General features: G+C 42.6%; 1 protein-coding gene across 4 annotated transcripts in view; it reads left to right on the forward strand.

The window, feature by feature from the left end:
- PIK3CB (phosphatidylinositol-4,5-bisphosphate 3-kinase catalytic subunit beta) overlaps nt 1-13,314 on the forward strand; it is an 87,667-nt gene extending 74,353 nt beyond the window's left edge. For all 4 annotated transcript variants that reach the window (XM_066193928.1, XM_066193926.1, XM_066193930.1 and 1 more), the window contains 8 exons: nt 1,680-1,858; nt 2,509-2,618; nt 2,923-3,001; nt 8,337-8,504; nt 8,949-9,072; nt 10,112-10,257; nt 11,054-11,186; nt 11,662-13,314. In XM_066193928.1, coding sequence (XP_066050025.1) covers nt 1,680-1,858; nt 2,509-2,618; nt 2,923-3,001; nt 8,337-8,504; nt 8,949-9,072; nt 10,112-10,257; nt 11,054-11,186; nt 11,662-11,799 — 1,077 coding nt within the window. In that variant the 3' untranslated portion in view covers nt 11,800-13,314. The remainder of the gene's footprint in view (nt 1-1,679; nt 1,859-2,508; nt 2,619-2,922; nt 3,002-8,336; nt 8,505-8,948; nt 9,073-10,111; nt 10,258-11,053; nt 11,187-11,661) is intronic.
- The last annotated feature ends 1,620 nt before the right edge of the window (nt 13,315-14,934 follow it).

Consider the following 14,934-nt stretch of genomic DNA (forward strand, 5'->3'; position numbering starts at 1 on the left):
AAAGCAATCATAATTGTATCAACAGATCATTAGGAGACACTCACAAATTACATTTGGAGTCTCTAATGCGGTTTTAGTGAGTTAATTTAGATTGTGATCTTAAAAATATTTGAAAATTGGTCTCTCTTTGGAGTTAAAGTATTTACTGTATCAGGCCACAGAGGTTGACTCAGTGGATGAGTAACTGGTGGTGGTGTTTGTCTGCATTGAAACTGTGCTTTGGGAGCACAGGGAACAGGGATGTTCTGTTGTGCTCTTTATTGCTGCAGCTCACAGTACGTGGAAAAGACCATCTCTTCCATGTGTGCTTGTTAGCATTGTCAAAATCATGAAAAGAGTAGGTGGTGAAATGCTTTAAGCAATAGATGTAAGGTCAGTAAAGTTTTTGTGCACTTTACAGGAAGCAAATGTCAGTACAATCAAAGAAGGGGCAAAAAAATTCCCAACTGTGCAAACACGGAAGAAATTCAAAGTAGAAATACTTCAAAAAGTTCCTGTTTGTACAACACAGGTTCCATTTTGTTCCCTTGTCACTGATGTTTGTACAGCTCCTAGAATAGTGGAAAAGCAGAGCGCTTTTGGTTTTGACAGATGGCTGACCTGGCAGCTCTCCACTGCCCAGTTTTATAATCAAACTCCATACAATTTCCACAGCATCCTGCCTGGCAGGGTTCAGGCTGTGGGAGGGGTGAGTTTTGACTCAGCACCTTGTAAGTCGGGCTGAAGCTTCCTTGTATAGAAAAGAGCTTTCATAATTGTTACATTGCTGTTGTTTGCTGGAGAATCTGTGTATTGCTCAGCACCTTACTGGTGCAAACACAGCTGACTGTTAGAAGAACTATTCGGTCCAAAAGCTGCTTAGATGTAGAAGTTGTATTTGCTGCATGTGTTATCTAGGTTTGTCAAAGGGCCTTGCTTTGTCAGTGTTACACATTTACATCGCCAGTTTCCTTAGAGATTTTGGAACAGTAAAAAACTTTAGAAAAACAGAAGGGGGAAAAGGAGTTAAAGCCACCTCTTTATTATAAATAATTGCCTTGACTTTTTACACATTTTTAAGGTAAAAGCTGTGCTTAGTTGAGATGCTATGATTTCAAACGCTTTAGCCAGTTAAAGCTTTTGTGTTCTGCCTGACTTCAGCAGGATTTTAATGACACACATTTAAGACTTCGCTCTGTGAAAATTGTCTGCAAGTGGTCACGTGGGCATGCCTTGTTGGATGCAGCTTTATGAGAACAATGAAGTATCTGCATCCACAGCTCATCTCGAGTAATGTCTCATTTGTTAGAGTATGAAATCATCAGGATTTCTGTTACTTCAGTATGCCTAGGGGCACCTCTGTTATGTGCTTTGTTGAGATGGGGAACTAAAAATTGTACTTTGAAGAAGGAATTTGTGTTAATGTGTCATACATTAAAATGCCTCGTTCATTTCTTTGGAAATGTTAAGTCATGCTTTTAAAAGTGACTCAAAGCTTCGAAGCTTTCATCTCATCAGTGTCTCTGTTAATTATGAAAATGATATTTCTGAAACATGAGCGACCCAGTTTCCATCCATTATTTCCGGTTTTAAAAAGTTGTAGAATTATTTAATACTTGATTTTGTTGTGAAATGGGATTTTGCATTGTTACATCTCAAATCGGAGCAATAACTCTTAAAGATTAAAAAATCTCTTCCAGGTGGAAGCCCTCAATAAAATGAAGACTTTAAATAGTCTAATTAAGCTGAATGCCATGAAGCAAAGTAAAGCAAAAGGCAAAGATGCAATGCATACGTGCTTGAAACAAAATGCTTACAGAGAAGCACTTTCTGACCTCCAGTCTCCTCTGAATCCTTCTGTTATACTCTCAGAACTGCAGTAAGTAAAGAATGAGCACAATTTCACTGTAGCTTTGCATGGAAACAGTAGGACGGGAACACGTTTGTGTCTGAACTTCTCTGACTGCATTGTTCAGCATATGCTGCCACAGGGAACTTCTCCTCTAGTGACAGAAGCTCTGCTGGGCATCTTCTGAAGTTAAGGTATCAGTTAGATTAGAAGATTTTTGTGATCCACCATGAAACTTAATACTGTTTTAGTCAATGCATTACCATGGTGAAACATACTTAAATGTAAGCCTAAAAGTGAGTTTGACTGCATTTCTAGCTTCTGTTTTTAACAATAAGCACTAAAAGGCCATTAAAACTTTTCACAGCACTTAAATATAAAGTCTAAAAATTGATGGGGAAGGATATAAAGAGAACAATTTTCTCTGAAAATGAGGGTGCTTGATTTCAGCAGTAGAGGTACATTCACCAGTCAGGATCAAATACACTGCATATGTAACAAATGTGTTCATGGCTTGGTGAGTGCTCGTGGCATAGCAGCAGAATGAAAGCTGAGAGAGCATTTAAGTCCTTCCAGACTGGAAGTCTACATGTTGTCTTATGTTCTGACCATCTGAATGTTTAGATCTTTTCAGGTGAATTAATCCTATTTGACTAAACTTCTGTCGTGTTTTCTTCTAGCGTTGAGAAGTGTAGATATATGGATTCTAAAATGAAGCCTCTCTGGATAGTGTACAACAACAAAATGTTTGGGGGAGATCTTGTAGGGATCATCTTTAAAAATGGTGACGGTAAGCAATGCCAGGAGCTTTCAATTTTTCCTTTTCCTTCTCCATTGGCATGTTTGCACTTGAGCTGTATTATTCTGTATTGCCATAATGTAAACATGGATTACTCTGACATCAGTGAACTAATTAAGCATCTCCTGACTGAGTTTCAAAGCACAGACACTGCCAGTCAGGACGATGCAATTATGATTAATACCCCTTTAACCCTTAGGCTGGGTGAGTATTTTTAGATCCCTTTTTCTGAAGGCCTTGGGAACTTGAGGAAGTTTGTGAGGAGTTGAAGCAGTGGTGTCACCTTTCATTGCAGATCTCCGACAGGACATGTTGACACTCCAGATTCTGCGCTTGATGGACATTCTGTGGAAAGAGGCTGGCCTGGATCTCCGGTAAGGATCTCCCGAGGGCTGGTTTGTTTGGATGTAGGCTCTGCTTTTAGAAATAAAGCTTTCCTGTTTTTAGCACCTTCCCCACTGTCCTCTTTCTACACATCTGTCAGGGTTCCCAGAGGTTTCAGCTGTCACGGCCAAGGTGAGCAAGGCTGGGGGAAGCGTTACCTCCTCTCCTTCCTCTGTGAGCAGAGCTCTCATTGCTGCTCACTCCAGCACTTAGAGCCGCTGGGAACATCTGCAGCTCTGAAGTCACTTTCCCTTGTTGGTAAAACACTGTTTGGATGCCAGAATGCGTTTTTCTGACCAGAAATATCTCTGTATCTTCCAAAGTCTCTTGCAAAGCAGCTTTCTTACTTTCATATGCTTGATAAGGTAAAATACTGGAATATTCCTGAGAGCAACGGTATCAGTCATTGCTCAGTGTTATCACACAACCATCTAGTACATGGGAAACTTTTCCACCCAAATTTTATGAACCAGTTTAGGTGATTTAATTCACAAATTCTAGTTGCACTTCAGTAAAGAAGGTACTGGGTGTTACATTATTAGAAATCGGTTTTAGCCATAAATTAAATTTTGTATGCCTGTGCAAGAGCTGTAATCCTCTGTGTTTAAATGTTGTTTACAAGTCTAGAAGTACTTTTATTTAAATATTGCCTGAAATACTCCATTTTGATTCTTGGAGCTCTTTCCAAATTTTTTATGGTTCAAGTATAGTAGTGGGAACTAAATAAGGCACATAACATCAGCACAGGTAAGTAAAATTATCAACTCCTTACTAAGAATGCCTAAGGAAAGGTGGGAATAAGAATTACAAATTGTTTCTGGAAAGGTACATTTGCGATGAAATGGTTGAGTGTGTGTAAAGTTGAACAGTGACGTGAGGAAACCTTAGGTCATTTATGTCATAATAAATTGACTGTGAGGAGGCTGATCCAGCCTTTGGGGGCAAGGACAGCCTCTGGCAGCCGTGGAATCCCAGATGAGGCATTCCTCAATAGATGCCTTCCCAGAAGCTGTTTGTGGTTCCAGCAAGGGCCACACACCGTGCCTAGCAAACAGGAATAGTGGTTAGAGTCATCAAATACGCTTTTCCTGACTAAGGCATTTTTTTTTAAATGCAACAAAGGAAAACTGAAAAGTAGCTCTGATGTCCAAGATTTTTCTTAAAACTCTGTGAGGAAAAAAAAAAGTAGAAAGGGGAAGTTCCTAGTGAGAATTGAAGTTCTATATTTGGCCTCTTGAATTTGTTTGCTTAACTGGGAGCATCTTCCTTCCATTCATCCTGTCATAGTTGCCATTATGAAATAAAATCCTGGGATTGAGGCAGGGTTACAGTTCAGCGTCTGTCAAAGAGATTGATCAGTCACTTGCCAGGAGAAGGCTCTGAAGTGACCTTACTTGGGAACAGAATTGGACAAAACAGCACCCCGAACACCCAGAGCAGGAGGGCACGGCCCGTGAGGGTGAGGCTTTGGCATCTCTGTGTTCACAGCCTGCACCTCTCACAAGAACCTGTGAGCCAGCAGTGGTGGAGTGAGTTCTTTGCCATGTTCATGAGTCAGGAGGCAGTGGTTACTTTTTGCTTGGGTGAGAGGCATGGTCTCAGCTGAAAAAGTGGTGTCAAAGAGCTGCTTTCCTGAAAATTAGCGTCATGTGCCCACACCAATGAGGGCAGTCTTTGCTTCTTGCCCTGTATCATCCTCAGTTTCCCTGAAGTTGTTTCCATTTGTGGATGCGCAATGGATTTTGCACTTTTCAACTTTTTTTTCCACTGCAGAGAGTCTGGTAACTTCATCCAAGTACAAGTAGGGCTTCTCACTTGTGCCAGCAGTGTCCGAGGAGCTCTTGCTGCTGCCTCTCCCCATCAGTCGTGTTTTGCCAATCCGAGCAGACTGTCCAGCTTCCATGAGGCACAGATCAAACAGCAGCCAATGGGACAGGATCAGTTCCCTTCTAATTGCACTGCAATCCACACTCAGTTCTTTAGCAGTGATTGAAAATGAAACCTTAGCTCAGCCTGTGTCTAAAGCAAGCACGATATTGATTTTGAGAGCTGTAGGAGGAGAGAAATGTTTATTTGTTTAATTGCCAGCTAATTTGTCTCGTGGGTGACAAACAGGGCAGGGTGTGTATCGGAAGGGACACTTGTGTGCAGGAGGATGGCACCGTGTGCTCCTTCATCCTGGGCTCTCCCTGCGTGTGCACAGCTGAGGAAAGCCTGGGGTGTAGGATGGATCTGCCTCCCAGAACAGGACCAGCACCTAAACAAACACTGATACTTACAGGAGTCTGCCTTGGGTCAGTTCACCTCGAACATCATCCAAGCAGCAGAGAGAAATGAACAAAGCAAAAAGTGTATTTTTTAGTTAATCCCCACACCTTAATTTCTAAGACAAACTTGTACCTGAACACTGAGCAGGAGATAGATGGCCTATTACAAATACATGTCACAGCAGAGCAGCACAACATCTGTCTTGCCAAGGATGCTGTGGAGTCTGTGGTTCTGCACCTCTCAGGAAAATCCTTGTGTCAGAAAGTGTTTGGGCTGCTTTACCTCTGTTACAGCATCGAAGTTGTGTTAGGGGAGAAACAAGTAAAGTAACAGCAACAGAAAATCATGAATTTGAGGAGTTTGATCTATGCCAAGTCTCTTTTGCTGTGGTAAATTTTCATAAAATTATTTAGTACTCGATTACTTTTTAACCAGATTCTCCAAAACGCTGTTTTGTTTCAGTGCCTCTCTATGGTAGGTTTTCATTATCGTCTCCCTTACCTGTGTGAGATCTGAGGTTAATGGCTGTGTGTGAGTGAAATCGGAGTTCACACACATACTGGAAAATGTATTTGTTACAACTCTTAAACATGTCATCATTTTTAAAGTATTGGACCTGAAGTTACAGAGAATGTGTTGATAAATCACCAGTATTTGGGTGTGTTTTGTAGGGCACTGCTTTGGTGAATTAAACACTTTAAATAAAGAACAGTTTTAAATGAGTGAAGAGAATTTTCTGTCCTACTCAGGATTTCAGTATTGATCTGTCCATGGCTTTTGCTGGCTTCAAAAGGCTGGGAGTGTATCCTGCTGACAGATGCTGAAGTCAGAAAGACCAGGATGAGATGGAAAGGGCCCAGAGGATTTGTCCCTAACTTGACTCCTGTCAAACTGTCTCTCTGACAAGGATGTTTTTTCCTGCAGTTGCAAGCACACAGCCCTCCAGGGGCTGGAGGCTTTCATCGTTGCTTGCTTTTGAAGGGGAAGTTGTTGGCCGTGTGCCCGGTTCAGCCGCGAGCAGGGTGGGTTGCGGTGCCATGGAAGGAGGCCAGCGTGCACTTTAACCTGGCCAGCTTTGGCTCCCATTTGTGGTGTGGTGATAAGGATGGGCAGAGCTTCCCCGTGCCCAGGGGCAATCCCAGCCACCCTCCTGCTCCTGGAGAACCCTGCTCCAGGGAGAGGGCTGGGACTGGGCAGGGCTCAGCGCAGAAACGGGAAGAATGTTCCAAGCCTGCACTTCTGCTGTTGTTTTGAAGCTGAGTGCTCTTGAAATACCCTGTTAAATCTGGGTTTCGGTGCACTTTGTTGCCAGTAGGGAAGAATCCCAGCCTATATCGTTACTGCTTCTGATGCCTTAGGATTTTAGCTTTTATATTTTTCAAATCCTGTACTGCTTTAGGGTATAGCTCTAAACTCCATATAGAGTGTTAGCTGCTGTCTTCACACTTTGGTCAGACAAAACAATTCCTCTGGGCCTGGAACTCAAGGACACCTCACTGCCTCAGGCCCTGAAAGTACAAACAAAAAGTGATTTGGGGGGGAGCAAACTGGGGGTAAATGACTTCATTACCTGAAGCTGTAATTGGAGCATTCACCCCCAATATGGAAATGGACCAAACTTAGAATTGTCTGGGAAACTGGTGACCATCGTCCACCTTTGGTGTAGCCTCTGGGAGGCTCTGACTGCCCAAGGTGTGTCTACTGAAGGCCTTTAATAAACACCCACTTTATTCTCTTAACTTTGTCTAGCCTCTGTTCTAGGGAGCCATCCCAAAGCATCACTGCTAGCACCACTTCAGTAATGTTATCCCTTGGTGGAGAAGCTGCTCAGTTCCCTGAGAGCTATAAGGCAAAAAAAGTTGTGTTTAATTTTGTAAGGAATTTAATTTATTTTTCTTCCATGGCTTGGGATAATAGGCTGTGTCAGTTCGGAGATGTGGTTATGCTTTGTAGCAATCAAACTTAATATCTTATATTAAACTTCATATATATATATATGTATATATAAATATATACTTTTAAACATAAATACTAATGACATCTTCACCAGCAGTATTTTTCTTTATGTGTATGTATGTATGTATGTCTGAAGGCACACACATCAATTTTAACATGTCCTACAGTTGTTTTATATATCTCTGTAAGTCAGTGTCTGCTGGTCTAAACCTTGTGTGCTGCAGTGTAGATTTTTGTTGGTATTCATTCTCTTACCCATGGACCATGACCACAATTGAGATAATATTCTTGGCCTGAGCTGCCTGGCACAAGAGCAGACACCTCAATTTGTGATGCGTTGCCTTTGAAAAGTTTGCTCATTGCACATGCTGAGCTCCCATCTCATGTGGTGTTGCCATTCTGTTTAGCTTTTTAAGCATCTGGAGAGAGGAAATGTATTGGAAAAAAACCACACTTACCTATTTATACACATCTCTTCTTGATTTCCATCTTTAACTGTGTCTCAGTGTAATGCAGGGACACGGTAAGAGGTATTTACACTGGTCACAGTGTGTGAATGCACGGGTGTGCTCTGAGATACCAAACCAGTTAAGAGATGTATTCCTGTTTTTCATTGGGTTTCTATGCTTCAGTTTAGTAAGAGCTGGAAAACATTCTTTATGTTAATATTTAGAAGGATTTCTAGCGTTTTCCTTTGAAGTAGGAAGAAGGTGGAAAAGGATAAGATCTTCTTGTGGATCTCCAGCACTAATTTATGAGGAATGAACTGGAGCAGGTCAGGGTCTGTCTGGGCAGGAACTCACCAATGCAGGCACAGGGCTCCCTCTGTGGCTCGCCCGGGGAAGTTACAAGAAATCTGGATTCCAGTAAAAAGGAAAAATTAGGCTTTTAAAAATGTCTCTTTTTTTTGCATCTATGTACATAGTAGGAAATATAAACGTTTTAACTGTTTTGCTGGTCTTTTACCTTTACAAGCAATTCCTGTGGTCACCCACTGAGAGTTTACTGTTCACATGAGTATTCAGCCGTCCGAAAAATTGTGTACACTAAAGAAACATCTTGCTGTTTGGGGTTCTGACATGATTCTGTGTTTCCTTGCAGGATATTGCCCTATGGCTGTTTAGCAACTGGAGATCACTCTGGCCTCATTGAGGCTGTTTCTAGTTCAGAAACCATTGCTGACATTCAGTTAAACAGCAGCAACGTGGCTGCAGCTGCTGCCTTCAACAAGGACGCGCTCTTGAACTGGCTGAAGGAATACAATTTAGGGTAATTTCTATAGTTACTCTCTCAGCTCTAGTACAAGCTACAAAATTCCTCTGAAGTTCCACTTTCAGTGTTGGGGAAGGTGTGGTTTCTTGCTAAATGTTTTTCTAGCATGTCAAATTCTGCCTGAGATTCCTGGGCCTGGTACCTGATTCATGATCCCCTTGGGCCTGGTGGTTGCAGCATTTTGGTTGTGTGCTGGTGAGTTGTGTTAAATTTGGCAGCACAAACAAACCCAAGAGAACTACATGGGTCTCAAGCTTTGATGTTGCCTTCCGTGTTGCTTGCTCTCCATAGCTACCTTTACAGTATATTTTCCTCAAGCGATTCTGATTTTCCAGCATCCTAATGGACTTCTGGTTTAAACAAGCAAAAATCCTTTCTGAGCCCAAGGCACGGCATGAATTCCAGCAGTGTGCACTAAAACAATTTTCTCTGTGGTTACAGAGAGGACTTGGATCGAGCCATTGAAGAATTTACTCTGTCTTGTGCTGGCTACTGTGTAGCTACGTATGTGCTGGGAATCGGTGACAGACACAGCGACAATATCATGGTCAGGAAAAATGGGCAGGTAAAAATCCTTTCTGTAGGCAGAATGCCTTTGGTGTGCAAGAGTCCTCTTGAGAATGTGTAATTTCTTTAGTGCCTTGGTGAAAGGAAAGCCACACATGGGTAGAACTGATGTCTGTGGTTCACTGAGGGTTGGGGAGAGTTTCAAGGAAAGGAAATGTAATACTGGGGGAAGGACAGAGCAAGGCCTGGTCCATCAGCAATTCTGTATGGAGAGAGGCTGTTCTGAAGAGCTTTTACAGAACATCCAAGAGGCCTTCTAATGGTGCAGATTCATTGAATAAAAATGGTCTTAGGGTATCTTGCAGAAGACCACCCTTAAAAATCCATGAATTGCATTTTGGAGCAGTGTGTTTTCCCTGAGGTGAGTCTGTGCAGCTCGGCCCTGCAGAAATGCACAGTGTGGAACCCAGCGCCAAGACAATGCTGTGCACTCAGAATCTGGGGGAGCTACTAAACATGTGTTTGCTTAATTGTTACTCTGTAATATAACTTGGCTGATTCAACTGAAATTAGTCTGCCTAGAAAACCAGCAAGGGTTATAAAATTGAGAGTTTTACAGACATTTGCAGTAATCTTTTAAGCTTGTACCTCCCGGAAGAAAGCTGCAGCGCCCTTATCCTCAATTCTAACGTGGGGAACTGCCACAGGGTCCTTCAGATTAACTTGGCTCTGCTACCTTTGCCTCTGTCCTTGTGTGGGAAGGCCTTGGATGTGATGATGTTGAGCCTTGTGGGCTCAGCCTTGGGCTCATCTTTGTCTGGTACTGCCACCAAGATGTTTCATGGCAGCAACAACTTAAACCTGGGCACATCTTTTACTGCAGTGGTCACTCATAAGTGATGTTCTTAATGACTTTAAATCTTGAAGTGTTTTAGAACCAAATACTCCCAAAGGGTTGAAACCACAGGTTTTGGAGAGTCACATTAGGAGTTAACTGTTCTTAATACCAGCATCCTGTAGAGGTATTAGAAAAGTGACACATTTTGCTGGAGAAATTATTTTTCACCTTTTTTTTTTTTTTTTTTTTTTTTTTTTAGCTCTTTCACATAGATTTTGGGCATATTCTTGGAAATTTTAAGTCCAAGTTTGGAATTAAAAGGGAACGGGTACCTTTCATACTCACCTACGATTTCATTCATGTTATTCAACAAGGAAAAACAGGGAACACTGAAAAATTTGGCCGGTGAGTGTCATTTTGATCTATTTGTAATTGAGATGCTAATTTCCAGCATACCAGAACCTACCTGGGGTTGGTTTGCTAATTTGCACTTCTGTGGAGGTGTGCCAACATGCATTTACAGGACTGTCTGCTGCACTCCCTGAGCTGGAACGTCACCGATTACTTCAGAACCAGAAGCTGCAGCTCTGCAGTTGCTTTTGATCTCCCACAGCAGGAGGTGGCAGGTTCTGCTGGGCTCAGCCCTGGCTTCAGCAGCTCTGGGCTCTGCTGTTCAAGCAAGATGCAGCACAGCCCTTAGGAACAGGCTCCCTTCTGCCCTTCTTGTCCATCAGGACATGTTTATTGTGCTGCCCCTTGCTTGGATGCTTGGCCATGAGGAGCCACGTGCTCATGATCCACCAGCCCTGGCAGCTGGTTCAGTTCTGACCACGGAAGGAATTAGAAATGACAGTGATTAGAGGGACTGCAATCGAGCTTTGGCATTTCCAAAAGCTCTATTTTCCTGTAGCCCACCCTAGACGATCATCAGGGCATTTCATCTAATGAATTCTCAGAGAGGTGGGACCATGACTCTGGCACTTCTGTTCTTTCTGAAGAACAGCTGATGGTGTTTTGTACTGAGGGCTCGCTGGGGAAACATTGGACGTGTTTGTGAGAATGCACTGGGGCTTCTGCAGGCATCTCCCACCTCTCTGTGCTGTGTTCCACAGCCTGTGTTTGTCAGACCGGGTAACAGATTCTGGTTGCAGACATTTCCATGTGTGTAACTCTCCCTTTGTGCTCCTTGTGTGTCGCCCAGGTTCCGGCAGTACTGTGAGGAAGCCTACCTGATCCTGCGCAAGCACGGCAACCTATTTATTACCCTCTTTGCACTGATGCTGACTGCAGGCCTGCCAGAGCTCACCTCTGTCAAGGACATCCAGTATCTCAAGGTAAAATAAGAGCTACAGCTCAGCAGGGCTCAGCATTTTTCCAGGATGTGATTTTTTGATTCCAAGTTTAATACGTTCCTGTTGTTTTCCATTTCTGTCAAGATTTCCACGCAGTCCTTGACGTTTTCTTTTTCAGCTCTATAGAACAAGGCCTGTAGTCAGGCCTGGTGCTCAAAGGATGAGTTCAGGATCCGTGCATCTTAAATGGAGTCGTGTCAGGGGTATTTTACATCCTGACTCATGCACAAGCATAGACCTGGAAAGGTGAAATTTATTTGCTTCATTCTCTTTCAGTTTTATCTTTAAACCCAGGAAGATGTATTATTTAAACCAACTGATGTATTGCTAAATGAGTAGTAAGCGAAAAAGTGTTAAAGGAGAACAAAAACACACTGTGACTTGTGTTGAAAGGGGAAGGAGGTTTTAACTGTGCTCTTTAAAATTCCTAACAGTCCTTGTTTCCCTGTTGCCTTAGGACTCCCTCGCCTTAGGGAAGAGTGAGGAAGAAGCACTAAAACAGTTCAAGCAAAAGTTTGATGAAGCTCTGCGGGAAAGTTGGACTACTAAAGTGAACTGGATGGCTCACACTGTCAGAAAAGATTACAGGTCCTAGGAGACTCTGGCATTTGCACTAAGCTGAAGGTTACCTTAATGAGTGTTTGTAAAGGGTTTCTGTCGTATGGACCAACGAAACTTCAGGAAGCGCTGGGACAACGCTCTCAGGCACAGGGTGGTTCTTGGGGAGCCCCACGCAGGGCCAGCAGTTGGACTCTGATCCTGACGGGTCCCTTCCAGCTCAGCACATTCTGTGATTCTAGGAACTGATCCAAAACAAGAAAGGAAACGACAGCAAAAATACGTGGACTGAAATAATTCCTGAGTCTTTTGCACTCTGCTTCTGAATGCTTGATTCCAAGACTGTCTCTACAGTTAGTGAACATCCTGGATAATCAATTCCTGCTGACTTTGCACGCTGAGAGCTACTAGGCATTTTTAAAAATTCTTTGGTACTTTATGGAGGTGTAAATATTTGTTTTTATACGTTAGGGTAATGTGCTCTAACATATCCTCGGGAGGTTTGAAGACCTCTGACAGAACTGTTCTTTGTTCAAAGTTAGGACTTGAAGAGTAAATTTTTTTTTATATATCCTAATCTGGCTAAAAAATGAGCGTATTGTGTATATTTTTCATATGACCCCTGCCCTACTGGCACAGATGCATTAATTCTACTGTAAATAGCAGCCATGGTATCACTGCACTGCAGGGAGCTGCTTCATGTCTGTGCTGCTGCCGAAGGAAGAAGTAGAATGAAGGGGGTATGGAGGGTGGGGGAGACCTCTGACAGATGTGGTGCAGCGTCCAGATGTTCAGGGTTGCACAATTTTGTTCCTGTGGCTTAACACACAAAAGAAGCCCGTCAGAATGAGGAAGGTTAGGCCAATTCCAAACGTGCCTGAGAATCCCTTGTTGGTTACAGTCTCCCACTCAGCCTCTGGGGCTTTGCCTTCAGCTCCCTGAGAGGCACAATTTGGTTTGGTTCCAGCAAGAAGCTCCTTCCAGCCTTACACTGAAATTCCTATCTCAGATCAGTCCTTCCCTGCAAAATGTACTGACCTACGTAAGGGATGTTTTCATTAAATATATTACATAAAGTGATTTTGAAAGCATACATACCAAAAACCCCAACTGGTTGGAGAAGCAAGAGTTTATGGGAAAAGATCATTCCACAGAACACGAATGCAGTCACTGATCTTCTCTCTGTATTTATTTAAAGCTTGCAGTAGTGTTGCTTTACCAAGATATGTATGTTGAAGATGGTTGCTGAAGAAACTGGATTTGTTTTAATTTATTTAGTGAGGTACCAGGCTTTTAGGTGCTTAAATGGAGAGCAAATTCGTTACGTGCAATAGGGAACTGCTGGTTAAAAGTTGTAACAAACTGTTCCTGAGCATCAGCAACAGAGGTTTAACTACTGCTTGTTCTCCAAGGAACACTGGTAGCTCTTGATTCTAGTGGACATTTGAGAGAGAATTAAACATATATATATTTACTTTTGACTAAACACTTGTTCTACATAGACACATTGGATGATGTAGGAATTTAATTAAAGTTGGTTTTACTTTGTTGAGAGTGTTTTATTTTTGTTGGTTTGGGGTTTTCTCTTTTATTTTAGAGGTTAAGAACTTACCTGGAGTGAGGGTGGAGTTCTGTGTAGGGCATTGATTCTCTTGTCTTCACCCGATGGGCTTATCTGCCTGAAAAGACTTCTGCTTCCAGAATATTCTAAAAGTAACAAGTGGTATGTGGGTTGGTTTTGTTTTGTATAGGATTTCTTTTTATGTACAACGTAGTAGCATTTAAAGTGTGCCATGTCATTTTTTATTATTATTTCTGTGGCAGATGGCAGGAAAACTAAGTTGCAGGTGACAGCTCTGAAAAAAAGTAATCTCATCCTCAGGTAATTCACAGCACGTGAATTTGCATAAGGAACCATTCCTGGACACGTTCTATTTTTCTGTGAGACAGAGCACTTGGACGTCCCTGGTCTTGTTGAGGGAGACATCAGCTTTTCCAGAACTTTGAGGTGAAATTGGTGAGTGCACCTTGGCTGCCTGGGGCTGGTGTGCGTGGGCTCTGACAGGAGGGAGCACTGTGGCGTCTTGATTTCCTTTATTTCCCTGGCTCGAAGGGCAGCTGGCTTCCATGTCCCACCCCAGACTTCCTGTGGGACTCGGAACAGGTGGCTCAAGGCTGTGCCTCAGGCTCCCCCTGCACCGCTGCAGGTGAGAGCTGTGACCTCCAGGTGCAGGAACACCTTCCCTGCCTCCAGCACCACCGCAGCTACTGCACTAAGTAAAGAGGTTTTGTGGTGGTTGCGGGGATTTTGGATGCGACTTTAATGCAGGTTATAAAAGTCCTTGAGATGGTGAGAAAATCCCATTGCCTCTGTTCCTCGAGGAATATTTAGAGGTGATTAGGAAATGCTCCTTCTGCTCAGTGTTTGTGTTGGTTAATAGCCCTTCAATGACTATGATGTATTTGGTTGTCTTTACCTTCTCTATGTTTACTCTTGGCAATTAATTGACAAGAATGGGGTAAGAAAGTTAGAGCCAAGTTAAATGGTCTTGTTTTGTGTTTGGCAGCAAAGACAATGAAACGTTTTCCTCCTGTGAACTGATCTTCAAGTAGCTGAGAAGAGATCCCATCTCACAGGACTGCTTCCCAGGCTGACCTCTCAGGCCTCAGCCTAGCAGGAGGCAGCATTTGCCAGGTCACCAAAGCTGATTTTGTGATACCTTCATGTTAAATTTTGAGCAGAGACCTGCTTTGCTGAATTGTATTAGTAAATAGATCACCACTTTCCTTGGTTTTCATCATACTTGCTCCAGCCTGTGGCATACTGAAGTTCATTCAGAAAATAAACAAATAAATAAATGATCTGCTTTGTGAAAAGTCGGAGGAGAGACAGTGTCCTCCACCGTTTGTCATCCAAGAGAAGACCGAATTTTGGCACATCAGTCCATCGATTATTTCTGTACTTTCCTCCCTAAGTCCAGCTCTAATACTAAATTGGTAAGTTAATTTGGGCTGATTTGGAATATTTGATTTTAGACAAGTTTCTGAATTCAGAAGTCATCAAATGGTTAGATTATAATGAGAGAATTTAAAGATTTTTTGTTGAACCTTCAGTTCACATGGTCTCACGTTAATTACCTTTCTTTGTATATGTCCACTGGAAAAATTACTT

This window comes from Chamaea fasciata, unplaced genomic scaffold, assembly GCF_029207755.1.
Source record: "Chamaea fasciata isolate MVZ Bird 193981 ecotype frontalis unplaced genomic scaffold, bChaFas1.0.hap1 SCAF_11, whole genome shotgun sequence".
NCBI lineage: Eukaryota > Metazoa > Chordata > Aves > Passeriformes > Sylviidae > Chamaea > Chamaea fasciata.